The sequence below is a fragment of the Mesoplodon densirostris genome, chromosome X (genome assembly GCF_025265405.1).
Source record: "Mesoplodon densirostris isolate mMesDen1 chromosome X, mMesDen1 primary haplotype, whole genome shotgun sequence".
Lineage (NCBI taxonomy): Eukaryota > Metazoa > Chordata > Mammalia > Artiodactyla > Ziphiidae > Mesoplodon > Mesoplodon densirostris.
This window is the reverse complement of record NC_082681.1, coordinates 55,493,769-55,521,329: the sequence shown is the minus strand read 5'-3', so window position 1 is coordinate 55,521,329 and position 27,561 is coordinate 55,493,769. Positions and strand designations below refer to the sequence as shown.

Genomic DNA, 27,561 nt, shown 5'->3' with positions numbered 1-27,561 from the left:
ACTGTTTCTATGAGTGTGACATTTTAGATGCCTCATATAAGTGTAATCATTGCAGTATTTGCCCTTTTGTGAATTGCTTATTTCACTTAGCATAATGTTCTCCAGGTTCATCCATGTTGTTGCATATGGCAGGATTTCCTTCTTTCTTTCTTTCTTTATTTTTCTGTGTACTCTAGGATGGTGATTTTCTTTCTTTTTTTTAAACTAATTTTTATTGGAGTATAGTTGCTTTACAATGTTGTGTTAGCTTCTACTGTACAGCAAAGTGAATCAGCTATATGTATACATATATCCCCTCTTTTTTGGATTTCCTTCCCATTTAGGTCACCACAGAGCATTGAGTAGAGTTCTCTGAGCTATATAGTAGGTTCTCATTAGTTATCTATTTTATACATAGTATCAATAGTGTATATATGTCAGGGACTTCCGTGGTGGTCCAGTGGTTAAGAATCCACCTCCCAATGTGGGGGATGTGGGTTCGATCCATGGTAGGGGAACTAGGATCCCACATGCCACGGGGCAACAAAGCCCACATGCTGCAACTACTAAGCCTGTGTGCCACAACTAGAGAGCCCTTGTGCCACAGCTACAGAGCCCACATGCTCTGGAGCCCACACACCACAACCACAGAGCCCACACACTCCGGAACCCGTGCCCCACAACTGGAGAGCCCACACGCCACAACTACTGACCCTGCATGCTCTGAAGCCCACGCACTGCAATGAAGAGCCTATGTACTACAAAGAAAGATCCCATGTTGCACAACTAAGATGCAATGCAGCCAATGAAAAAAAGTAGTGTATATATGTCAGTCCCAATCTCCCAATTCATCCCGCTCTCCTTCCCCTTTGGTATCCATACATTTGTTCTCTATGTTTGTTCTCTACATCTGTGTCTCTATTTTTTCTTTTCAAATAAGATCATCTATACCATTTTTCTAGTTGCACATATATGCATTAATATACGATATTTGTTTTTCTCTTTCTGACTTACTTCACTCTGTATGACAGTCTCCAGGTCCATCCACATCTCTACAAATGACTCAATTTCGTTCCTTTTTATAGCTGAGTTACATTCCATTGTATATATGTACCACATCTTCTTTATCTATTCCTCTGTTGATGGACATTTAAGTTGCTTCCATGTCTTGGCTATTGTACATAGTGCTGCAGTGAACATTGGAGTGCATGTATCTTTTTGAATTATGGTTTTCTCTGGGTATATGCCCAGCTGTGGGGTTGCTGGGTCATATGGTAGTTCTATTTTCAGGTTTTCAAGGAACCTCCATACTGTTATCCACAGTGGCTGTATCAATTTACATTCCCACCAACAGTGCAAGATGGTTCTCTTTTCTCCACAACTTCTCCAGCATTTATTGTTTGTAGATTTTTTTTTGATGATGGCCATTCTGACCAGTGTGAAGTGATACCTCGTAGTTTTGATTTGTATTTCTCTAATAATTAGTGATGTTGAGCATCTTTTCATCTGTTTGCTGGCCATCTGTATGTCTTCTTTGGAGAAATGTCTATTTAGGTCTTCCACAAATTTTTTTGATTGGGCTGTTTGCTTTTTTGATATTGAGCTACGTGAGCTGCTTGTATATTTTGGAGATTAATCCTTTGTCCATTACTTCGTTTGAAAATATTTTCTCCCATTCTGAGGGTTGTCTTTTTTCTTGTTTATGGTTTCCTTTGCTGTTCAAAAGCTTTTAAGTTTCATTAGGTCCCATTTGTTTATTTTTGTTTTTATTTTCATTACTCTAGGAGGTGGGCCAAAAAAGATCTTGCTGCAATTTATGTCAAAGAGTGTTCTGCCTATGTTTTCCTCTAAGAGTTTGATGGTGTCTGGCCTTACATTTAGCTCTTTAATCCATTTTGAGTTTATTTTTGTGTATGGTGTTAGGGAGTGTTCTAATTTCATTCTTTTACATGTAGCTATCCAGTGTTCCCAACACCATTTATTGAAGAGGCTGTCTTTTTTCCATTGCATATTCTTGCCTCCTTTGTCATAGACTAGGTGGCCATAGGTGTGTGGGTTTATCTCTGGGCTTTCTACCCTGTTCCATTGGTCTATATTTCTGTTTTTGTGGCAGTACCATACAGTCTTGATTACTGTAGCTTTGTAGTATAATCTGAAGTCTGGAAGCCTGATTCCTCCAGCTCCGTTTTTCTTTCTCAAGATTGCTTTGGCTATTCAGAGGATTTCCTTCTTTTTGAAAGCTAAATAATATTCCATTATATGTATATACCACACTTTCTTTATTCATTCATCCTTTGATGGACATTTAGATTGTTTCCATATCTTGGCTATTGTGAATAATGCTGCAGTAAACATAGGCACACAGATAACTCTTCAAGAATTGAATTTCAATTCTTTTGGATATATACCCAGAAGTGGGATTGATGGATTGTATGGTAGTTCTATTTTAATTATTTGAGGAATCTCCATACTGTTTTTCCTACTGGCCCTAGTTGCTGTACCATTTTACATTCCTACAAATAGTGTACAATTTCTCAATTTTCTCACCAGCACTTATCTTTTTTTTTTAAATAATAGCCATCTTAACAGGTGTGAGGTGATATCTCATTATGGTTTTGATTTGCATTTCCTTTGTGATTAGCAATGTTGAACATCTTTTCATAAGCCTGTTGGCCATTCCATATGTCTTCCTTGGAGAGATATCTATTTGAGTTTTAATTGAGTTATGGGATTATCCATTTTTTAAATTAAGTTATGGAATATTTAAGTTTTGTAAGTATTAGAAACATATATGAAATAAAAGCATCTTAGGACAAGTGGCATTTTCTAGTCATTATGAAAGCAGGAACTTTTTAATATAAGAAAGCTTCAATACTATATAGTTAAGTTTCATACATCATTGCGTCTCTTCAAATTCTATATTTATCTGAGCCTGTGGTTGTGATAGCTAAGGAATGCTTTTGAAGACAAGAAAGCCAAAGGTGATAATAGCCACTGGTCAATATCTACTGATCCTGGTGAAAACATTATTGTTTCTGAAAGCCTGTCTAGTTAAGGAGTTATTTTAAACTACCTTTGCTCTAATGATTCTCAGAACAGCAGTGCCCACTCATGGAATTCTTACCATTCCTTGAACCCAAGATAAAACCAAATTGTATAATACAAGGAAAATATGCTAGGATTCAAAAAAACAAAACTGTGAACTCAAGATATTTAAGAGATCTAATCTTAATTTTAAACAGTCTGTTCATGTGAAAAGGGGAGAGGTTGAAATATACTTTTTAAAAAAAGCAAAAATATGAAGTCATACATAATGAGCATTATATATGCCTGGGTTAGTCAGGAATCTGTTAGTTTGCAGGATAATCTTAATATGTCTTTCATACTATAGCATTTTCATTGTATATGTACTTTGTTAATTAGTCTCCCATAGTGGGATTTAAGGCATATTGAAAGATTACGACAGTTTTCTTGACTAATCTGTTTGACTAGGACACATTTCTGAATGATACTAGAAGTAATTTCAGTAAAATTCAGATAAATTTTTATTGACAAAAGGACTGACTCTTGGACTGTTATTTCTTTATATAGAGTTGTGTTAAGCTGGGAGTGGCTTGAAAATTAGGATAAATTAAAATGCTGATTATTTTATAGGAGAGACACTGTAGTCTTAGATCCTTTCGGGGAACACTTGTGATGGTTTTAAAAGAATATCTTAAAAGTCATTTTTCTTCCAGTTGACCAATAACTCTCTTATCTTGTGTAAACATGGCAAACTACTTGGCACTCCCATATTATCGTGATTGTCAAGTGTAATTACCTAGCCTGATTGGACTCTCCATCACTTTAGATTGGTCATACTTGTAGAGCTTAGCACTGTTAGGAATTTAGTTATTCAGGTAATTATTTTTTCCTGTGATTCTTATAGTAAGTTCATTTAATTTTCATATATTTTGCACCAGTAAAACAAAGGGGGGGTGTCTTAATGGACCCACAATATTTTGATGCCTTCTAGAAAGTTTTCCAGATGCTCACATCTGTGAACACATAGCTTAGCAAAAAAATCTACTGTGGTCGTGGGTTACTTTTCCTCTCAAGAAGATCAGTAACTCATTTGTGATCTCCTTAACAAAGATCAGATAAATATTGATTGCCTCAAAATGACATTATATTTTTTAAAAGTAATAAACAAACAGCATGATGATGGCCATGTGATTTAGTGATGAAATTTAGCAGCAAGAGTTTGGGGCCAAGAGCATATCATTCTACTTGACTGAAAAATGTTGGCTTTACTTTTCTCATATTTTTTCCCATTACCTGCAACCTTGTTTTTATATTAGAAGAGGTAAACTGCCAACACAGGAATATAGTGGTAGCTGTAGAATTTCTTTGTAGGAGGGGTTTAGGGATTTGACATAAATCTTCATTTTCTTAGCAGACAGGATGTTGTTTTTCACTTTGGTTTGGGGGATGGCTTGTTTGGAGGGAGGGCTGGTGGAAGTGATGGGGGTCTAAAGCCCCTCCTTGACACTGTCACTTCTCACGGTTTCAGGACATTTTAACTGTTTGGAACTCAAGGGTTACCTTCTGAATATAGCATAAATAAATCATTCGTTCAAAGAAAGCAAAGAGCACTGAAAAATGGTGAGGGAGACAAAGGGAACTTACTGAAAAGACCATGTCTTTGAGGTTTATTAATTATGGGTATGCAAATAGGTGCTAACTGTTGTCTAACTTGCCAATTTTTCATGTCTATTCTTCAAAACAGTCTCAGCAGGAGTTTTATATGGCAACCTGTTTAGCAGTTAAAGTTACCTTAGATATCTTTAAAGCAATTTCACTGAATTAAAGACCTGTATATTTTAGGATAAATGCACATCTGCCTTTTTCCTCAATTAGTCCAAATTAGGGAGATTTTACTATATATTTAATTCTATTACTGCTGTAGGAACGTGGTTAAGGAGTAATTAATGCTGCACATTAGGTAAGAAGCAGCAATTGATTTTTGGTTCTATTTGGCTTATCTTTTCTGCTTAAGTGCTGATATTTAATTTGTAGGGAAGCCTCTAAACAGGTCTATATTTTTATGTTTATCCTCTTCCTTGAACTAATGAAATAAACCCGTTTATTGATTTGGGCATGAGCTTTATTAATGTAGTTACTATGCCTTACTAATGTGATTCTGTGTATTTGGATTAGCACTGTTATTATTTATGAATCAACATTTTTCTTTCAGTTCAAAAGAATGCAGAAGCTTTTGAAGAAAAGAAGACGCTGCCTACAAAGAAGAAAGTGAAAGAGTTGAGAATTTTGGATCCCAAAACAGCTCAGAATCTTTGTATGTGATTATTTTCTCAGTAGGGAGTGGTGGTGATGGTGGTGGTGAGGGGTTGTTGGATGTATTTAAAACAAAGTTATAACTTCTTTGAACAGGTATATTTAGCGCCTACTAGGAACAAAATTCTGTGTAAACATGATTTAGGCTGCCTTTTGGCATTCAGCCATAATAGAGACTACCATAATTTAGCCTTGGCTAGGCCAGGTGAAATTTATGAATAATAAAGCTTTGGAAAGTACTGATCATTTAACATTGTTAGAGGCCACAGTGAGAGGAAAGGCAGAGTTGAAAAGAGTGTTATATTTTTCTTCCTTCTGCCTAGGCCTGGGAGTGATAGTTTTAGAGTATTCACTAGTCACATTGGGCAAATCCTTTTACTACTATTTGCTTTATATTTGAAGGAATTGTGATGTGAGCTAGTTGTTAACCACTGTACTTTAAAACTGGTTAGTGAGCCTTAAAGCCTTTAACAAAGCAGTCAACCATTAAATACGCTTTTCCTAAAGTAGCTGGACAGTTAAACCCATCTTCATTTACACAGGTCCTAAGTTTTTCTTGACATAGTCTCCACTCTGTATTAAATTCAACATGTGTGTGTGTGTGTGTCTGTGTGTGTGTGTGTCACCACAGTATGCTGTGTTTATATTCTGAGGATACTAAAACACTATGTATGAAAAATTTCAGCATATCAAGCATTTCTAAATATGCAGAGAAATATCTTGGGAGTTTATTTTGTGAAGGAGTGTGCTATAGAGAATCAGATTAAAATAAACAACTCGTCAATCTCATTCTTGTGTCAGTAGGAATGTTGCTGTCAGAAAGGCAGTCTCCTAATAGCTGTTTTGCCTGTGTACATTGCTTACCCGACAGTCCTTTTTTTTTTATAAAGTGGATGTTCAGTACTTTAAAAAAAAACAACAACATAGTATGATCTTAATTGCTAGTTGATATCTGTCAACATTATTTATTTGGATTATGGAGGTCTCATTTGGTGTTTATGTTTGCCTGGACAGGGGAGGATGCTTTTTCTTTAGGTACCAGTGAAGGCATATAGACCTCTCCATGAAAAAAAAAAAAATTCTTAGGAATATATTTATGTTCTGGTGATAAGAACACATGTATGTTCTTTAAAAAGTATGTTCAATGGAGGTTAAAGTGGAATGTATTGTTGAACAATGCTTTCTGAGTCAGTGTGAGCTTTTCTAGGTATAATTTGTTGAATTATTCCCATATGGCATAATACATATCCATTTAAGAAAAAGTTGACAAGGGAAATCGTTGATTCAACATAAAAGCAACTAATAGCATACCTCATGAATGTCATCAGGGATACAGAGAACATCGAGGATTCAGACACTTTATTTTTTTGTTATGTGGGAGAACTGCAAAGTAGATTGATATGGTTTTCTTAGTATCGGGTTACTTTACTGTCATTCTCGAGAAGTGCTGTATTGGATGCATCTGACAATCTCCACGGTAAATTCTATGTTGAATTAAAAGTCTTACTTGAGATAAAATTTCTAACTTTTCATGGGTTATTTTGTATTAGCTTCATCTAAAATGCATAAGCATGTAGTCATCAGTGCTGTTAGTAGTTTTATCTTGTATATAAATACGCATGAACTGTAAACATTAGACCCTGAACTAATAGGCCATTTTGCCTAGATGAGTAGTATAGTCCATCAAATGGAAGCTACTTTTGTTTATTCATAATTCTGTAGAGTAATATTAGTGACAAGAATTTCATATTTTGAGTCTATGAAGTGGGAATCAGGTATTTATTAGGACTTTAAAATTGTGATGCTGCTCTCTTTTTAATAAAATCAATTTTTATTTTAGCTATCTTCCTAGGATCGTATCGTATGCCATATGAAGATATAAAAAACATCATTCTGGAGGTTAATGAAGACATGTTGAGTGAGGCCTTAATTCAGGTAACTTGCATATTTTGCTTTTGAATTTCATTTTCACAGATATTTCTAGATTGCTGTCCTTTCAATGGAGTTGTGTGAAAATGTTCTTCTGTGTTTGGATAATAGAATTAGGAATATCTAGCTGTGTGGACAGTAAGAGGACTTAGACAATCTAGGTTCTAGGTATGTGTCTGTCATTTATTAGATATGTGTCCTTTTAAATTTAAGTCTGTGCACATGTAGACGCATCATCCTCTGTACATAAAATTGCATCTATTTCATCATTACAATGACACTTTTAAGTAGATATTGTTATTACCATTGTATGGACGTAAAAGTGTACAGGCCAAGAGGTTAAAATAGCTTCCTCAGGATCAATGAGTGAATGGTAAAGTTATCCCTTGTTAAGCACTTAACGTGCTGGGGATTGTGCTCTTTATATATTTTATCTCATTGAATCTTGCAACAATCCTATGAGATAAGTACTATTATCCTCATTTACACATCAGGAAACTGAGGCTTAGAGAGATTGCCCACTGTCACCTAGCTGGTAAGTGGCAGAGTAGTAGAGCTGTGACTCAGAACAAAGCCTATCAAGACTCTAAAGCCATTGCTCTTTTTATTCTATTATTCTGCCTCCTATGGGCAAACTATGTCAGTTTGCTAAAGCCCTATCTTCTCATCTGACATTACTAGGTCACTGTGAGGATTACACCAAATAAACTGCTTGGTAGAATAAAGCACTCTATTAGATCTAATTCTTAGAATTCTTCATATGTTTGACCCTGTCTGGCTTAATTTTTGGAAGGAAGAACTGCAAGATATTTCATGGATGGGCATAGTCATTGCAGGTTTTTTGTTGTTTGTTTTTGAGCCACGTGGCTTGCTTTGATTTTAAGAAGATTGAGTAGTTTATGCTGTAACAATTTTGTTATACCTCCCTTAGACTGTCTCTAAATCTCAGAGCACCAGTGTCTGCCATTTGAGCAGGCTGTGTCTATATAGAAGTTTCTCCATTGCGTAGTGTAGGCTTGCATTACAGTTTACCCTGTAAGACTAAGGGTTAATGAGTTTATGTAGGCTCTTTATTATCATGACACAACTTTATTAACCTCAACAAAAGTTACACTGTGCTAAGAAATTCCCTTGTGGAAATGTTTCTTGGAAAATGTGTTTTCTTTGTCCAGCTAGCCAGTTCTCTGAGTTGAAATGGAGAGCTGATCACATTTGTCCTGCCCGGCTTAGTCCCATGATTCTTTGCACAATAGTCAGAATGAGCAAGTTAAGAAGCCTAAATGTGACTTAGTTCTCCCTCTTTTTATCCAGTTGGACAGTTTCATTTTAAAGTACAAAAAGGCAAACAAACATCTGACTCCTATTCAGTAGTTGAAGCTTTCTAGTGTTTTCTGTATAATCAAATTTTAGTAAAAGAGAACCATATTTTGAAGAATTAATCAACGTAGGCATTTATTTTGCCCATTAAGACTGTAGCTTTTCCTTCACGTGCCTTAGTAAATAAAAAAGAATGTAAATATGCAGAATGCTACTGTGATATTTATTTACCAGTAACATTAAAAACATTTATTATTTTTAAGTCATGTTTTCAGCTCTTTATGGAATGTAAGAAACAGAAGGAGTCTCACTTATGAATGTCCCTCTAATATGCAACAAGCTTTAAAAATGTATGTATAGAGGGCCTCCCTGGTGGCGCAAGTGGTTGGGAGTCCGCCTGCCGATGCAGGGGATACGGGTTCGTGCCCCGGTCTGGGAGGATCCCATATGCCGCGGAGCGGCTGGGCCCGTGAGCCATGGCTGCTGAGCCTGCGCGTCCGGAGCCTGTGCTCCGCAACGGGGGAGGCCACAACAGTGAGAGGCCCGCATACCGCAAAAAAAAAAAAAAAAAAAAAAAAAAAAAAAAAAAAAAAAAAAATGTATGTATAGAAATGTATTACGTGGGATTTTTTTTTTCTGTTTCACTTGATTTTGTAGCATAAACGATACATATTTGTTTCTCTCTTTAAATTGCCTGGTCCAGTTGGGAGGAAGGAATTGCTTTCAATTTGGAGAAGGCAGTCAATTATGTCTAAATTATTAAATTCAGCTGGTTTAATCATATCCACTATGCAGTCAAAAGGACTGCTTGTGAAATCACATTATTATGCTAAATCTCAGAAGGTGAGTGAAGGAGAACCACAAAGTGTAGATCCTGCCAGGTTCCTTCTGCAAGTGTTATACCCATTGCTTCTGTGCATTTCCTGTTTGCTGGGGATGGGTTAACCTTTTTCTGTCTCATCTCTTCCTCTTTTCTAGACACCCATTCCCTTTTCTAAGCCTGTATCTTTCTCTTTTTCACATCTCTGTGTGTTTTATCACTTGCATCCATTGCCCCAACAATTTTGTGCTTTCCTTTTGTTTAAAACGGGCCACTGAAGACTTTCTTCCAAGCTGGCTTGCCTTCCTCCTCGATGCCAGATACTCTAAACTTTCTTCTCATTCCTTACCCTGCTCAATCAAAACTCATTTTCTTACTTCTGCTTGTAGGAGAAAACAATTTAACATGTAATTTAATAGTATGCATGATTGGAATTGTGCTGCTTGGGTACGAGGCACAGATTGTGAATAACTCATCTGAGTTATGAAAGTTAATATTGCGTTTATGCAGACAAATCCAATGTCTGAGTATCTTCTAGTAAGGAGGAAGGTCCTGGGTAGAAACAGTCATTTGATTTTCAAGTACCCAAAGGAGACTGCTTCCCTCAGGCCAGAGAAAAGACTAGGTCACCACTGCCTTTCTCCCTCCCATCCTAGAAAGGGCTTGCTTCAGTGATGCAAAAGTAACATCAATTTGCCATTCAAAGGAGCTGTTTACCATTTATGACTAATTACCATGTAGCACATTGATAATGCATAGCATTAAATATGTATCATCAGATTAACTTTGTTTTAAGTTCTATTTGATTACAGTGCTAAACTCCATCCATGCATAATCATAGTTTGTTGCTCATGTGGCATGGTTGTCTCCTCATAACAACAAAAACAACAAAAAACAATTAAGGACACATTGCTTCCCAGAGACTTGAATTAACACCAGTATTATCTCTCCTAGTATGGGTCAATAAGCTCTTTCCTGCCAGACAACTGATAGATTTTAGTTATTTGGCAGGATAAATCCTTTACTAACAAAACAAAACAAAACAAAATGAAAACAAACCCCCAAATGTTAATTTAATCAGCAAAAGAGAGCCCCAAATTTAAGGTTATTAATAAAAATATTAATGTCTCCTTTATTTCACAATATCTAAATTGAAGCTAGAAACCAAGTTCACTATATGGAAGAAGTTGAAAAGTCCTAAAATACTTACAAGAACACATAGAAACACTTAAAAAGTACACCATATCCTGAGATTGTTGAGGAGCTTCTAATATATGCAACTATGAGTTCCAAATAATGTGTACTAAATTTAGGTGATTCTTCGAGTTATTATTTCAGCTCTGAAAATCTGCTTTAGTGTAATTTAATTTGATCTATTGAGAGAAAACTCTAAGACCAGTGTTTTTAGGGCATCAGTGGTAAAAATGAAATATTTGTAGGCACATTTAAATATAGAACATTGACCAAAAAAAAAAAGAAATTAGCAGTTTTAAAAAAGTGATTCAAGTGCTGAAGGGAAAATAACAGTATATTCTATTTCAGAACATCAGTGCATGCAAATGATTCTTAAATGCTGAGGAAATTCACGTTGGTAGGGAGATTACGGTCATATTCACAAAGCCTAAGCAGAAAAAAGATGATTAACATAGAAGGCAGTATAAAATTGCTGCAGAATAATTACAAAGATATGTATAAAGCAGGGTTTTTTAACCAGGAGTCCAAAGGCCCCTGGGAGACCAATGGAGAGAATTCAGGGGCTCCTGAACTTAGATGTGAAAAATACTGCCTCTTTATTTTCTTTACCTGCTAACTAATATTTAGTATTTCATCTGATTAACAATATAGGCAACAGACCAAAGTAGTATTAACAGTACCTCTAACTTTGTCACTAATAGAAATAATAAATGTTTTCCTATCATATTAAATTTGTGGCAGATATCTTGAAATATTGTTTACAGTCATTACTACTTCAAAATTACACTAGTTATTAAAGCTGCCACTAGATATTATTTTTTAATGCTTTAATCAAGCAGCACATCTATTATTATATCACAATTTATTTTCTTAAATATCTTGATAACTATTTCAATGTAATTGGTTTCTTTTGCATTTTTATGTATTTTACTTTATTCTGAGAAGGGATCCGTAAGCTGGTGTTACAGAGTTCATGGCAAAAACAAAGAGGATAGAAACTAGTACAGAAAAGTTTGCCAATCGAGATGGCAGACTAAGAAGTACCACATTAGAAGGGTGAGAGGATCAGCTGCATTCTGACCACATTGCCCCTCCCCAGACTGGCACAGCACTGCACCAAGAGGGCCCCCTGGGCCTATAGTTTCTCCACTGGAAAAAGAGAGCCCTAGGTGGACATCTAGCTCCCCCAGCATTGTAGGACGCTTCCCAGAAGGACCATTTGGGCCACACTGCATAGAGATAACTGGGGGAATCTGTGGGGCTCAACCACTGGAGATCAGATAGAGGTGGAGGAGTTGAGGTGGGGCTTACAGCAACAACACTTAGATCTTGGCAGACTATATTTCTGCTTGTAGCAGTGCCCAAGCAGAGATCCCAGCCAGTGGCTCTGCCCATCTTCGGAGCCAAACTGGTGGCCCCATCTGGCTAGAGAGTTTGGTGGACAGTTCTGCCTGATTTGGGTGCCTGGTCAATGGGCTGTGCTAGCCATGGAGCTTGTTGTGCTGTCCTCCCTGGGCTGGAAAGCAGATTTGCAGCCCTGTGAAACTGCTGAGCACAGCCTCTAGTCTTACCTGTCCAAGTAGCCTAGCCTAAGAACCCAGGCCACTGTGGAGCCCATGCTATAGCCCTGCTTGGTCAGAGAGCCAAGCAAGCAGCCTTGCCCAACTGTTAAGCATACTCTTTGGATCCACGTAACCAGGAAGCTTGAACAGTGACCCTGGATAGTCTCAGAGCCTAATCTACAGTAACACTAAGCCACGGAGTCCAGACTATAACCTCACCCAAAAGCAGAGTACAATCTATGACCCTGCCCGATTGTTGAACATCTAGCCTTGTCCAGGCCTGCAGCCTCACCCAAGCAGGGAACCCAGCCAGTTACCCTGCCCAATTGTGGAGCATAGCCTGTTGCCTCACCTGAAAAGGGACCATAGACAGTGACCGTGCCCGGCCACAGAGCACAGTCCCTAGCCCCACCCAACTGCAGGATACAGTTGGAAGTCCCTCACCACCAGAGAGCCTGGTCAGAGCATAGCCAGTAGCCTACCAGGTCGTGAGGCCCAGCCTGCAGCCCTGTGCAACATTAGGGCACAGCCTGAAGCCCTACTTGATGACAGAGCACAGCCTGCAGCTCCAACTGAACATAGTCCAGCCAGCAGTGCCATTCACTCAAGGAACACAGCCTGAGAGCTCAGCTGACCAGGAGCAATTGCAAAGCCCATTCATAGCCCTGCCCACTTGCCAACCAGTAGCACCACCCTACCAGGGAACACAGCCTGTCACCTCGCCTGACCAGAGGTGATTACAGAACCCAGTTAGTGGCCCCACTTGACCACAGAGCACAGTCAGTAGCCCCACTCAATCTGATCATCCACGCAGTAGCCCTGCTTGAATGTGGAGCTCAGCCAGCGGTTCCAGCCAACAGTGGAGCTCAACCAGTGGCACCACCTCTGACTTCAGATACTGAGCAATAGCGTCATCCAACTAGGGACTCCAATAACAAGCCCCAATTACCAAAAAATGCTACCAGCTGACTCATCTAGTACCCCAGGTTGGGCTGATGAGTGAAGGTCTTACCCTGTGATAGCAAACAGATACTAATGCAAGGAGTCAAGAATCACAAAGAATCAGGTAAAAATGATACCACCAAAGGAAACTAATAGGACTCCAATAACTGACCCTAAAGAAATGGAGATCTATGAACTTTCTGAAAAATAATTAAGAATAATCCTCTTAAAGAAGTTCAGTGAACTATAGGAGTACACAGAAAGACAACTAAACAAAATTGGGAAAACAATGCATAAACAAAATGAGAAGTTGAACAAAGGAAAAGTGACCATCAAAAAAACACACAAACAAACAGAAATCCTAGAGCTGAGTAATACAATGACTGAACTGAAAAATTCAATAGAGAGATTCAATATCACACTTGATCAAGCAGAAGAGAGACAAGTGACCTGGAAGGTAGGCCATTTGAAATTATCCAGTCATAGGAGGAAAAAGGAAAAAGAATGAAAAAGAATGAAGAAAGCCTACAGGACTATCAGTGAATTTCTCAAAAGAAATATTACAGGCCAGGAAAATGTGGAATGATATATTCAAAATATTGAAAGAAAAAAAAAAGAAAAAACACCTGTCAACCAAGACCACTCTACCCAGAAAAGCTCTCCTTTAGAAATGAAGAAAAGATAAATATTTTCTCAAACAAACAAAGCTGAAGGAGTTCATCATCACTAGAAATACTAAATTGTGTTTTTCATGCTAACATGAAAAGATGCTAATTTAAACTGTAAAAACATATGAATGTGTAAAACTCACTGGTGATGGTAAATATGTAGCCAAAGTCAGATTCTCTAATATTATAATGTGTTGCATTATTCACTTACAACTCGTTTAACAGTTAAAAAAAAACAAATGTATTAAAAATAATCATAACTTCAATAATCTGTTATTAGGTACACATTATAAAAAGTGTAAATTGTAACCTAAAATAATGTAAACTCTGAGGGTTGGCAAGAAGTAAAATTATAAAGTTTAGTATGCTATTGAAATTAAGTTGTTATCAGTTTAAATTAGGATGTTATAAATATATTTTATGTAAGCCTCATGGTAACCACAAAGGAAAAGCCTATAGTAGATACACAAAAGATTATGATAAAGGAGTCAAAACATACTGCCACAAAAAGTACTCAAATCACAAAGGATGAGAACATTAGAAGAAGCAAGGAACAAAACATTCAGAAAACAATTAACAAAAGGCAAAAGCAAGTTCCTACCTATCAAAAATTACTTTAAAAGATACAAGTATTAAAATCTCCAATCAGAAGACATAGAATAGCCTGAATGTATAAAAACAAGATTAAGAGATATGCTGTCTATAAGAGACTCACTTTAGCTTTAAGTACACACATAGCTTGAGATTGAAGGGATGGAAAAAGATACTTCAAGCAAATAGTAACCAAAAGAAAGCAAGGGTTGTGATACTTATAACAGACAAAATAGACATTAAGCAAAAAAATGGTCAAAACAGACAAAGACAGTCATTATGTAATGACAGAGTGGTCAGTTCATCAAGAAGATATAACAATTGTAAATATTTATGCATCCAACATTGGAACATCTAAATATATAAAGTAAATACTAATAGAACTAAAACAAGGGCTAAAAGGAGAAATAAACAACAATAAAGTAATAGATGGGGACTTTAGTGCCCCACTTTAAACAATGGATACACCATCCATACAGAGAATCAATAAGTAAACAGTGGATTTGAACAACACTACGACTTAATGAACCTAACAGACATATACAGAACATTTCATCCAACAGCGGCAGACTACATATTCTTTTCAAGTACACATGAAACATTCTCCAAGATAGATCATATGATAGTTAATAGATAGCAAATTTAAGAAGATTGAAATTGTATCACATATATTTTCTGACCACAGTGACATAGAACTAGAAATCAATAACAGGAGGAAAGGTGGAAAATGCATAGAAACATGAAAATTAAACATAACACTCCTGAACAGCTAATGGATCAAAGAAGGAAAAAAGAAGAAATAAAGAAATACCTTGAGACAAATCAAAATGGAAACACAACATACCAGAACTTATTGGATGAGGAAAAATAAGCAATTCTAACTGGCAAGTTTATAGGGATAAACACATCAAGAAGAAAGAAAGATCTCAAACAACCTAACTTTACTCCTCAAGGAAATAGAAAAATAAGCAAATACTAATCCCAAAGTTAGTAGAAGGGAGGAAATAATAAAGACTAGAGCAGAAATAAATGAGAGTACAAGACAATAGAAAAGATAATGAAACTAAGAGGTAATTTTTTGAAAAGGTAAATTTGACAAACCATTAGCTAGACTAAGAAAACAAGAGAGAAGACTCAGGTAAATACAATCATAATGAAAGAGGAGACATTGCAACCTATGTTAAAGAAATACAACAGATCATAAGAGACTACCATAAACAGTTAGATACCAACTAATTGAAGAAATGAATAAATTCCTAGTGACATACAACTTACCAAGAATGAATCATGAAGAAATAGAAAATATGAACACATCAGTAATGACTAAGGAGATTGAAACAGTATTTAAAAACCTCTCAAAGAGAAGTCTGGGATCAGGCTGTTTCACTGGTGAATTCTACCAAACCTTTAAAAAAGAATTAACATCGATCCTTTTGTAACACTTCCAAAAAAATTGAAGAGGAAGGAATACTCACAAGCTCATTTTTTGAGGCCAGCGTTACCCTGATACTAAAGCCAGATAAGGACACTACAAGAAAAATTGGGCAAAGGACTTGAGTAGACATTTTCCAAAGAAGATATTCCAATGGCCAACATGTACATGAAAAGGTGCTCAGTATCACTAATCATCAGGGAAATGCAAATCAAAACTACAATGAGATATCACCTTGCACCTGTTAGAATGGCTGTTATCAAAAAGACAGATAATGCTGGTGAGGATATGAAAAAAAGGGAACTCTTGTGCACTGTTGGAGGGAATGTAAGTTGGTACAGCCACTATGGAAAAAGGTACAGAGATTCCTTAAAAAATTAAAATAGAGCTACTATATGATCCAGAAATCTCACTTCTGTGTATATATTTGAAGGAAATAAAATCACCATATCAGAGAGAGATCCAAATGTCCATGTTCATTGCAGAATTTTTTTTTTTTTTACAATAACCAAAGCATGCAAACAACCTAGGTGTCCATTGACGGATATGTGGATAAAGTTGTGATGTTATGTATGTATGTATACATACACACACACACACACACAGGAATATTATTCAGATTTTAAAAAGAAGGAAATCCTGCGATATGTGACAACATGGATGGACTTTGAGGACATTATGCTAAGTGAAATATGTCAGGCAAAGACAAATACTGTGGGGTATCACTTATATGTGGAATTAAGACAAACCAGACTCATAGGAACAGAGTAGGTTGTTGTTTGTTTGCCAAGGGTGGAGGGAAGGGGAGAATGGATGAAACTGGCTCACGGGTACAAAATCCCAGCTATAAAATGAATAAATTCTGGGGATGTAATGTACACCATGGTGACTATAGTTAACAGTACTGTACTGTATATTTGAAAGTTGCTAAGAGAGCAAGTCTTAAAAGTCCTTGCCAGAATAAAGAAAAATTATGACTATGTGTTGTGATGGGTGTTTTTTTTTTTAACATCTTTATTGGAGTATAATTGCTTTACAATGGTGTATTGGTTTCTGCTTTATAACAAAGTGAATCAGCTATACACATATATATATCCCCATATCTCTTCCCTATTGTGTCTCCCTCCCTCCCACCCTCCCTATCCCACCCCTCTAGGTGGTCACAGAGCACCAAGCTGATCTCCCTGTGCTATGCAGCTGCTTCCCACTAGCTATCAATTTTACTATATATGTCCATGCCACTCTCTCACTTTGTCCCAGCTTACCCTTCCCCCTCCCCATGTCCTCAAGTCCATTCTCTAGTAGGTCTGCATCTTTATTCCCTTCCTGCCCCTAGGTTCTTCATAACCTTTTTTTTTTTTAGATTCCATATATATGTGTTAGCATACTGTATTTGTTTTTCTCTTTCTGACTTACTTCACTCTGTATGACAGACTGTAGGTCCATCCACCTCACTACAAATAACCCAATTTCATTTCTTTTTATGGCTGAGTAATATTCCATTGTATATGTGATGGATGTTTAAAGGAACCTTATTCTGATAATCATTTTGCAGTATATGCATATATCAAATAATCACATTTTACATCTTAAACTTTCACAATGTTATATATCTTAATAAAACTGGAGGGCTTCCCTGGTGGCGCAGTGGTTGAGAGTCCACCTGCCGATGCAGGGGACACGGGTTCGTGCCCCAGTCTGGGAAGATCCCACATGCCGCAGAGCGGCTGGGCCCGTGAGCCATGGCCACTGAGCCTGCGCGTCTGGAGCCTGTGCTCCGCAATGGAAGAGGCCACAACGCAGGAAGAGGCCTGCGTACCGGAAAAAAAAAAAAAAAAAAAAAAAAAAAAAAAAAAAAAAAAAAGAATAAAACTGGAAAAAACATTTTAAAAAGAAAAAGTTTCCCAGTTACATGACTTAGAAGTTCCCCTTAAAAATACTGCAAGACAGTAAAACGATCAGTGGTTACCAGGCATTAGTGGGGAGGGAGGGATGAATACACAGAGCACAGAGGATTTTTAGGACAGTGAAACTAACTATTCTGTGTGGTAATATAATTGTGGATACATGTCATACATTTGTTAAAATCCCATAGAATGTACAAAAGGAAGAGTGAACCCTAATGTAAACTGCGGACTTTAGGCAATATTGATGTGTCAGTGTAGGTTCATCAGTTGTTACAAATGTAGCATTTTAGTGGGGAGGGTGTTTATAGTTGGTGAGGCTATACGTGTGTAAGGGCAGGAAATACATGGGAATTCTCTGTATTTTGCTGCTCAGTTTTGCTGTAAAACTAAAACTGCTCTAAAAAATAAAATCTAATAAAAAAAGAAAGAAACTAGTACAGAGGCTCACAGAAGGGGAGCTCTAGGTTTGGGTGGCCTGTGGTTACAGTGTTTTTTTGGGGAGAAGTGTAACTTAAATTGGACTTTGCAACATTATTAGGGCTCAGTTAGAGAGGGCTAGGAAAAGGGAATAGTGGGTAAAGGCTTGAGCATCTAAAGGAAAATATTTATATTCTGCTATGCCTCAGAAGTCATGTAGGGTGGCAATGAGAAAGAGCATGTAAAAGATTTTTTGGGGTCATACTCTTGAGGCATAGAGATCACAAATTAGTGACCCACAATATGTTTTCTTTGGCCTTTGTAGTGCTTAAATGGTAGAATTTGAGTGTTACATACTGTCCCATTTGCTACAGGCCCTACCACCCCTACTACATTTTACCCACTCTGATTTATTCCTAGTCCCTATAAGCATCAGGCTTTTTGACCCCTGGTAGATAATTTGAATGCCAAGCTATTGGATTTGGACATGTTTACATGTGTGTTTAGGAAGATTTCTGTAGCTGCAGTATGCCAGATGGCTTTGTGAAAAGAGATTACAGATAGGGAGGTAATTGTAATTTCAAGTATAAGGTATAGGGGAATTCCCTGGCAGTCCAGTGGTTAGGACTCCATGCTTTCACTGCTGAGGGCCTGGGTGCAATCCCTGGTCAGGGAACTAAGATCCCGCAAAGCCATGTGGCATGGCTGAAAAAAAACAAAAACAAAAACAGAAAAACAAGTATAAGGTACAATGAAGCCCTGAAATACATTGTGGGTAGAGAAAAAAAGAGGAAAGGTGGATAAATAAGAAGTTACAAAGAAAAGATTCATCGAAAAGTCTTGGTGATAGAGAGAATGGTTGTACTACTAACAAAATGGGGCAAATCATGTGGGAGAGAAAATACTTCCAGGGTAGAGGAGAAAATTTTTCTGGATACACTACATTAGAATATGTGTTGGAAGTCAGAATAGAGATGATGACTGAAATTAAGGATTTGGGGAATCATTTGCAAAGAAATGATTGTTCTAGTTTAAAGACCAGAGAAATTCTTGAGGTTGCTAGTGAAAAAAGTGACCATTTGAACGTTAAGGTCCACATTTCTGGAGACCACACAGGTTGAGGGGATGGATGTTGTTAGAGAAATAAGAACAAAGGGAGCCAGCATATCAGAGGGAGTGCCAGGTTCTTTGGTGCATCGCAAAAGCTAGCACAGGAGAGAGTTTTGAGGAGTGATGAATAAGAGAATGATATCAGGGGAAAGGATACCTCTCTTGATATCCTGAAATGAAGTGTCATACTTAAAGTAGTTATTTTCTTGCAGTTCTTTCTTCAAACAATCCACACTATTTACTAGACACCTGTATTCCTTAAGCAAATGTTCTATTTATTGCCTTTTGGTCTCTGTTGCCCTTATTTTTAAGGGACAGATGCATTCCTGTTGGGCATGCAACTGTCCAGTATAATATTTTCTGCTCCCCTTCCACCTGCTTTGTTTTCTCTGAATTTTCCTTCCTTTCCTCCCTCCCTCCCTTTTTCCTACTCTGTCTCACTTCCCCCCTTCTTTCTTTCCTTCTTCCACCCTCCTTTCCTTTCTTCTTTTCTTTCATTTAAATAAATTCTTTTTTTGTGTAAAGGGTCCTAACCATTCTAAATAATTCTCCCTTGGTGAAATATAGCTCTAGGGTATCTCCTACTTACCTGGAAACTACAGAAATACCTCCATAGATGTCTTTCTGTGATACCTGTGTTACTGAGCTCAGGTTTAGCTGCCGCCGCTCATAAGCCAATAATTCGAGAGGCAAGTGTTGGTAGAAAGGAAGGGTGCTTTGATCAGAAAAGCTGTCAATCTGGGGATAAGGTGGACTTGTATCCAGAGACCAACTCTGAAGATTCTGCTAAGCCATGACAGTTTTTAAAGGGAGAAATGGCAGTGGGGGAGAATCTCAGTGAATCATCGAGGCAGGAGGTTGGTTTCTGCATCATTCTCCATTGTATGCAGACTGGCTGACTCTCTTCAGATGTTATTTTACCTGTGTGATCTGCCTGCAGGATTGCTACGGGAGCTGTAGGGGGTAGAGAGCTAGCCATTTTTATCTGCTTAATTCTACATTCTTACTCCTCTTTAGGAAAGGAATCAACAGGTTAGACAAGGCATGGTGTGCATTCAGGAGAGCGTATGTCAGGAGTTAGTTTCAATACTTTAGTGATCTCATTCCTATAATTGGGTTCTTTTAAGGTTAGAGGGGAACAGAAATGGACAAACAGGAAAGGGACAAAAGAGCTGCATTCACATGCACGGGAATATTCCAGCTGGCTTTTTCTTCCCCAGATAGTTTCCATTTATGCTGGCTCTGTTACTTTTCTGAAACCCATTCAAGTGTCCAACTCTGAACCCAGTGTGTATGGGTCTACAGGTAACCACATGATTATGTTTTCAAATGTTATTTTATGTCTCAAAACAGATTTTATGATTTATAGAACTTATTGCTGGGTCCTGACAAAATGATGAGAGTGGAGCAAAGGTCATACAATCCATTCCCCTGATTCCAGGCAATGCTCCTCCTAAGCCATCAAAGATAGATGGGTATCTATCGATTCTGCAGGGGAAAAAGATTCTTCAACTTCCCTCAATTAACCAGTTCTAGAGTATAATTATTCTTATAGTCAGGAAATTCATGCATGTGTAATAGTAGAGCTCGTTTTTGTCTCCTCAATCCATCTTTGTAATCATTGATCTATTTACGTGGTTATCGACCATCTGTATTTTATGCAGGCTTGTGATTCTGCCTGTGTACATGCACTTTACAAGGGTTGATGACTTTAGAAGACTACAAGTATATCAATTAAGGCTATAATGGCATTAGTATTGTAGAATTTGAAAACATTTTTGTCTGAAATAACAACTTGTATTCACCATGTTCATTTTCATAGTTCTTTAGGGAAAATGAAACATTAGCAATGACGACAACAATCACAAAACATTTCTTTCCCATTTCTCATCATGGAGGAATAAATAGTTACTTTATGTCATGCTATTGTAATCTTAAAATACTTGTATCTGTGAGCTGCTGTTCTTTTTCATCTTTTGCTTCTAACTGGTTAGTTGAGTAATTTTTTTTTTCTTTACCCTTCCTTCACTGAAGCTTTCTTTGGCCCTTGTTTGCTACTTTCAGTCTGTTGGTAAAATCACACCTATTCCAAGGAAATGTGATGACTATTTATTTTCATCCCCTCTATGTCTATTGTTGATTAATACCGGTATTTCAATTGTCAACTTTACTGGTTGTGCTGTTTTCCACAATTGATACCAGACTGTTTCACAAAGAAAGAAGAGGTAGCTTTAAACAATTCATTAATTTTTCTTGTACTAGTCAGACTGTAAACCATACATTAAAAAGGCAAAAAAATATTAGTCTATTTATACTTTGAACAAAGCATAGGTCTTATTAATAGTTGAGTAAGATGTGGCCTCAGAGATCATATTTTATGCAGCCTTGTAGACTTTAAGCCATGGTAGAACTTCATTAAAATACTGACCCTTTCATACTACAGATCCACTGAGTCTATTGATGTGAGATGATATTTGGGGTTGACTAGGAATTCCCTTGCAATTGTAGAACTTGGAAAGTGCCCTTATTTTCCTTAGACTTCCAGAACACTGAATTAGGAAATGAGAAGCAAGGTTAGACCCAACCCCCGCTACTCTAACTTGTAGCTATAAGGCTACCTCTGGACAAAAAGCCGAAGTCTCTCAGCCCAAAATAATTGGAGGGCAGAGTGTCCAGTTGCCAATGCCCTCAATTAAACTAACAGAGATGGAGAACAATTACACTGTTTTTTCCTACTATCTTCCTAGTCGTTTTTTACTATATTAATTTTCTTTGAATCCAAAGATTGTTGGTTGGCCAGTCATATATTTAATGAAGTATAACACCTTTGTAATTGATTATATCTATAAAACCCATTTCCTCTTTTGTGCATTCAGTAGGTAATCAAAACATTCTTTTCTGTATACAGGGGATAAATATTTACTTACCATATTGTTTTTTTCAATGCTCTATTATAATTCTAGATCTCCTGTGTAAAGAAGAATGGTACCTAGTCTTCAAGTCTAGGAAAGTCATATGATAGTTACAGTATAATTTAACATAATAGAGTGTAGTTAACATGCTATGGCATACTTTAATACAGTGTAATATATATATAACATGATGGGTATTTTAATCTCTTTACAAAATATTTTTGAGAGGCAGTCAGGAAGGAATACACAAGAGAGAGACTGAATGCTCTTTATTTCTTAAGCTCAGTGGTAGGCACATAGAGTCATTATATTATGTATATATTTTTGTATGTCTTAAATATTACACAATAAATAAATTTTAAATTATTTGACAAGTGCTGAAAGCGTATGCTTAAGGCAGGACTTAATTCTTTTTTGTGGAGTGCTGTCCTGTAAATTGTAGGATGTTGAGCAGTACCCTTAACCTCTGCCTACTAGTTGCAGCCCACCAGTTGTGACAACCAAAAATGCCTCAGACATTGACCCATGTCCCCGAGTGGGCAAAATTGTCCCTGGTTAGAACTGTCTGAAGAATTATTTTTATTTCTGAAATACAGGTAGTAAAGTTTCAGAATATAATAAGCTTCCAATCATTTGCTTTTATTTTCTATGTTCATTGGAAACCCTCATGACAGAGGTTTTGGACATTTGATTATTATAGGCAAAACCAAAGCTTGATTCCATGTGTTTAAAAAAATCTCTTTCCCAGGAATGTAAAGTGTTCATGTTAAATTCAAATTCTGATAGAATACATTCTCATTAAATTGCAAATATCAAGCATTGTTTAAAATATAGGCCTTAATTATTTTTCAGTGGTGAATACAGACAATTCTATTAGTGTGATTTGATTTTTTTTCCTTTATAATGTACTAGATGGGTTTTTTGGTTGTTGTTGTTTTACATTAACAACTCAGTAGTGTTGAACAGTTCACTTTACACCATTTAAAAAACCTTATGTTTATTTAAAAAAAATATGTCATAAAAGTAAGGCAAATAGTATAGTGATTACAACTTTCAGTTTGGAGTCAAAAAGCTGGGTCTGAATCCCAACACTGCCACTTGCCAGCCATGTGAACCTGAGAAAGTTACCTAGCCTCTCTGGGCACCTTGTCTTTATCCTCTAAAGAGGTGATGAGTCTGTTATGAGGATTAAGTTAAACATACATGAAAATCCCCTTAGCACAGTGCTGGTTACAAGGTAAGGATACAACAAATGACTTTTGAAGTGAGTGAGATCAGTTCAGTTAGATTTCCTTTTTTTTCCAAACATCCTCCTGCAAAACGTTTAGTTGAATAGTCAGTGCTCAGTTTTCTATGTTAATAGAAAGAATCTCAGCAGGGTGATAATTCTCCTGGGGCGTCTTGCTTACTATGCACTGTCTGTAATCTCAGAAACAGAGACATCAAATAGGGACAAAGGAAATCTCCAGGAATAGTCTACCATTTTTGAGAGGATATTTCAGAAGCCTCACTTCAACCTCTTTATATCATATTCCTTATTCTGTAGTTCTGTTCATTTACATGCTGCAAAGGTAAATGTAGACTTTAAAGTAGACAAATATACTTGAATTAAGATAGAATTCATTGATGGAGCCGACTGGGGGACTCGCAGATGTGAGACTGGGGACCCTCAGATGTTATCAAAACCTTTTAACCTTTTTAAAGTGTTTTGTAGATTTTTAATATTCCACTTGAATTAATGAAACAAAATTTTATCCACCAATTGTTTCCCACAGTTTTTACTGTTGTTGAATTTATATTATTATAAGTTATTCATGTCTTCATGTCATAAAATTTAGCTTTCAATGTTTGTACTATCATTAAGCATGAGATAAGGCTATCATAATTTGAGGTCCTTAGGGCAAATGATCTGAAAATGTTTTAGATAAATGCCTGGCATTTTTATATTTGTGTTTTATTTGTTTAGGAGTATTTTATTTTAGTATGTTGGGTAGTATTAGAATCATATATTTTATACTTAGAATCACTTAAAATATATGCCAACATATATGAAATCATGGCTTTATGAAATTACCAATATCTATTGTGAATGAAATTGTATATTTTAGTTTGAATATTAGTAAACAATATTTTATAAAAATCAAAGTACCTGAAATTGAGAACATGACCTTGTTCTAAAGTTTTGGTGGTAGAAGAATTTGTCATATTAAAGAGTTAATCAGAAATGTTGTGATGCATTCCAAATAATTGCTTATAATTTAATAGCTACTTTGAGTATTTGTTCTAATAAAGAATCACAAAAGACATTAAAAGTTTAGGGGCTAAATAAGCTTAGATGACAGTGCTAACAGACAGTGCTAATGACAGTGCATGGCCTCAAGAGTGTTTTGGGTTGGCCAGAAATAGGAAGGTGGGATTGCTTTATGACAGCAAGGAAAGGGGAGACTTGTTAGATGAGTGTAACCTGCTGAGTTGTGGCCTTACGTGAAAGTTTGCAAGTAAGATAACCTCCTAGGAATGGTAAGAAAGCATGAGTGAGAGCAGATATGATACAGAGAATTCTACATGATGGAATGTTTAACAGATCTTATTTTTCCTTCTCTTCCAACTGTGGAACCTGTCTTCTATGAGGTATTTGCTAGAATACCTCATTGTCTTCCAGACTGTACACATTGTACTTAAATTTAATTTTGCCTTTGTGTCTCAGTCATGGAATTAGAGACCATCAAAAGTTAAGGCTAAAATTAACTTTATAAATTCTCTTATTCATTTCCCTTATTTCATGGAAGGAGAAACTGAGGCTCAAAGAAGTTTATATCACACAGCCAATCTGGGATCACAACTCAGTTCATGTGATGCCCAGTTCATTTATTTATTTATTTTTTCTCCTGTTGTTTGGTCTGTGTTTTTCCCTGTTGTGATATGCAGATGAGTGAGGAGGTTGGACAGGAATAAAAAGTAGCCACAAAAGTTTACTAATTAAAGAGTTCATGCAATATCTATCATCAAAAGTCAGAGTAGAAATTAAATTATTGTTGAAAATATTTTCTTCCAGTATTAGAAGACATTATAAATGTCTTCATTGACATTCATTATTGTTTGTGTTGTGAAATGTATAATTAGGTGCCAAGAAATAAAGACTTAATTTTACTTAATGCAATATAAGGGGCATAGGATTTCATTTCCGCATTAATAAGCAGCATTTTAATAAAATGAAAGTGTAGTTCAAATACTAATAAGACCATCATTTATTTTATCCCATATGAAGGATTCAAAGTGATGGCCCCTTTTAATGAGATGAAGTCTTTCAACTCTCTGAGATAAATAAGAGTAAATATTTTGGCCTTCATTTTATAATTTTTCTTAAATATATATAGTTGATAGAGTTGAAAAATTACTTGCTTCTCAGGAAAAGTAAATAAAGTGTCTCCTTATTTTCCTTGAGTGCTGTGACTAATTGCTACATCATCTCCTCGGACTTTCTACTCTTCAGTGGTTTATTCTTAAAATACCACTCTCAGTATAGTGGGGAAAAAAAAGCATTATGTTGGGTTTTAGTCACTTAAACCCTTTGCAACCCTGGGCAAGTCACTTATCTTCTTTTAACCTTAAATTTCTTGCATATACAAGGGGGGATATGTGTACTTCCAAAACTGGGTTATTATAACAATTCAATATAAGTGTATGTGCAAACTGGTAAAACACTAAACAAATAGAACACAAATATGGACAAGTCCCTTGGATGTCTACTTAGCCCTACTCTTTCACCTTTTCTAGCCATTTAGTAAAGATAATTAACTCTTGACTTAAACGTTCAACCATCCCTTGAAAGAGCATTCCCCAAAAGAACTCATCTTCTTGTTCTATACCCCAACTAAAGACCTCCTTTCCTTATCTCCTGGAATTCTTTTCATCCCTTCTCTCTTCTTTGACTCTGCCTGAGACTCATCCCAGCTCATCATGCATTCTTACTGATCCTTTGACTGAAGATTCATTAGAGCCACTCTTACCTCCCATTCCCACAGGACTAGGCTTATCTCTCATCACTTCAGTCATTTTATTGCTTTTGTTTCCTAGCTAATCTTTTTGTCTCTAGGCTGCCTCCAATCCAGTGCATCTTAACTTGATTCAACTCGATTTTGTTTTTCCTCCACCAATTCATTTTCTTCCTTAAGAAGCAATAGCAGTGATTGCCATCTGTTTTTGCTTGCTTGCTTGTTTTAAATACTGTAGGGGATCTCTAGTTAATTTCAAAGATTTGTTGAATTTCTCAGTCTTGATTTTGAATAATCTGTACATGACTTGTCTTTGCTTTTCTCCATGCCTTTGCATCCTTTAGGTATCTTTCATATCTTTCAAAACATGACTTAAAACTCACCGTATCCTAGAAATACTCCCTACTTTCTATAGCAAACTGAATATTTTTTTTATTCTTCGCCTGCATATTTGTACTATGGTATTCATAGTTTTTTGTAATGGTCTTTGAAAATGATCTTTGCATGTGATGCTGACATTCTGAACTATGTCATAAGCATTCTCCGTTTTAGTAATTTTTTTTAGTTCTTTTAGAACCAATCAGATACATGGTATTGTGCTCTGTTTATATGATAAACATTCTGTTATCATGTCATTTGGTGGCATTTTAAATTAGAGATTGTCAAAATGTTAGACTGACCCTCTGTGCAGGGCCATATTGAGGGGGTGAGCAGTCCATGCTAAGATTGGTGTCAGATTTACAGATTTCCCCTTCTTGAATGTTTAGGTCTGTGTTGTCTCTCAGGTATTTATGAGAATTATAAGAACCATCCCAACCTCCTTTGATGAACCAAAGGTCTTTATCAAAATAAGCATAAGGATTCCATACAGTGTCAAGCAATACTTATATAGAGTCATGATTAGTTGTAGGTGTTTCTACACATTTCTGTCATAGATGACTCTGCTCTGAAAGTTCTTTTGCACTGAACGGTGAAAACTATCCTAGTCTGTGCAGTTTCCCTGGGCCCCAACTGGCTATTTGGAGGGAGTGTCATTCAGCCAAAGGGATATTGGTGGTCTCCATTAATCTAAACACGGCAAACAGCGTTTTTGGCACATTAGATCCAAAGGGAGCAACCACTAGTTTCAGTTTATGTAAGTTCCATGATGTATATAATATTTTTTGGTTTGTTTGAATTTTGTTTTATTTATTTTTTTATACAGCAGTTTCTTACTAGTCATCAGTTTTATACACATCAGTGTATACATTTTAGTCCCAATCGCCCAATTCAGCACACCACCACCACCACCACCCTGCCGCTTTCCCCCCTTGGTGTCCATACGTTTTTTCTCTACATCTGTGTCTCAATTTCTGCCCTGCAAACTGGTTCATCTGTACAATTTTTCTACGTTCCACATATATGCGTTCATATATGATATTTGTTTTTCTCTTTCTGACTTACTTCACT

The 27,561-nt window shown here is 36.6% G+C and overlaps 1 protein-coding gene across 4 annotated transcripts in view; it reads left to right on the top strand.

Moving 5' to 3' along the window:
* The window catches only part of DIAPH2 (diaphanous related formin 2), an 894,195-nt gene that overhangs the window by 383,998 nt on the left and 482,636 nt on the right, over positions 1 to 27,561 (top strand). For all 4 annotated transcript variants that reach the window (XM_060086247.1, XM_060086246.1, XM_060086245.1 and 1 more), the window contains 2 exons: positions 5,216 to 5,317; positions 7,157 to 7,251. In XM_060086247.1, coding sequence (XP_059942230.1) covers positions 5,216 to 5,317; positions 7,157 to 7,251 — 197 coding nt within the window. The remainder of the gene's footprint in view (positions 1 to 5,215; positions 5,318 to 7,156; positions 7,252 to 27,561) is intronic.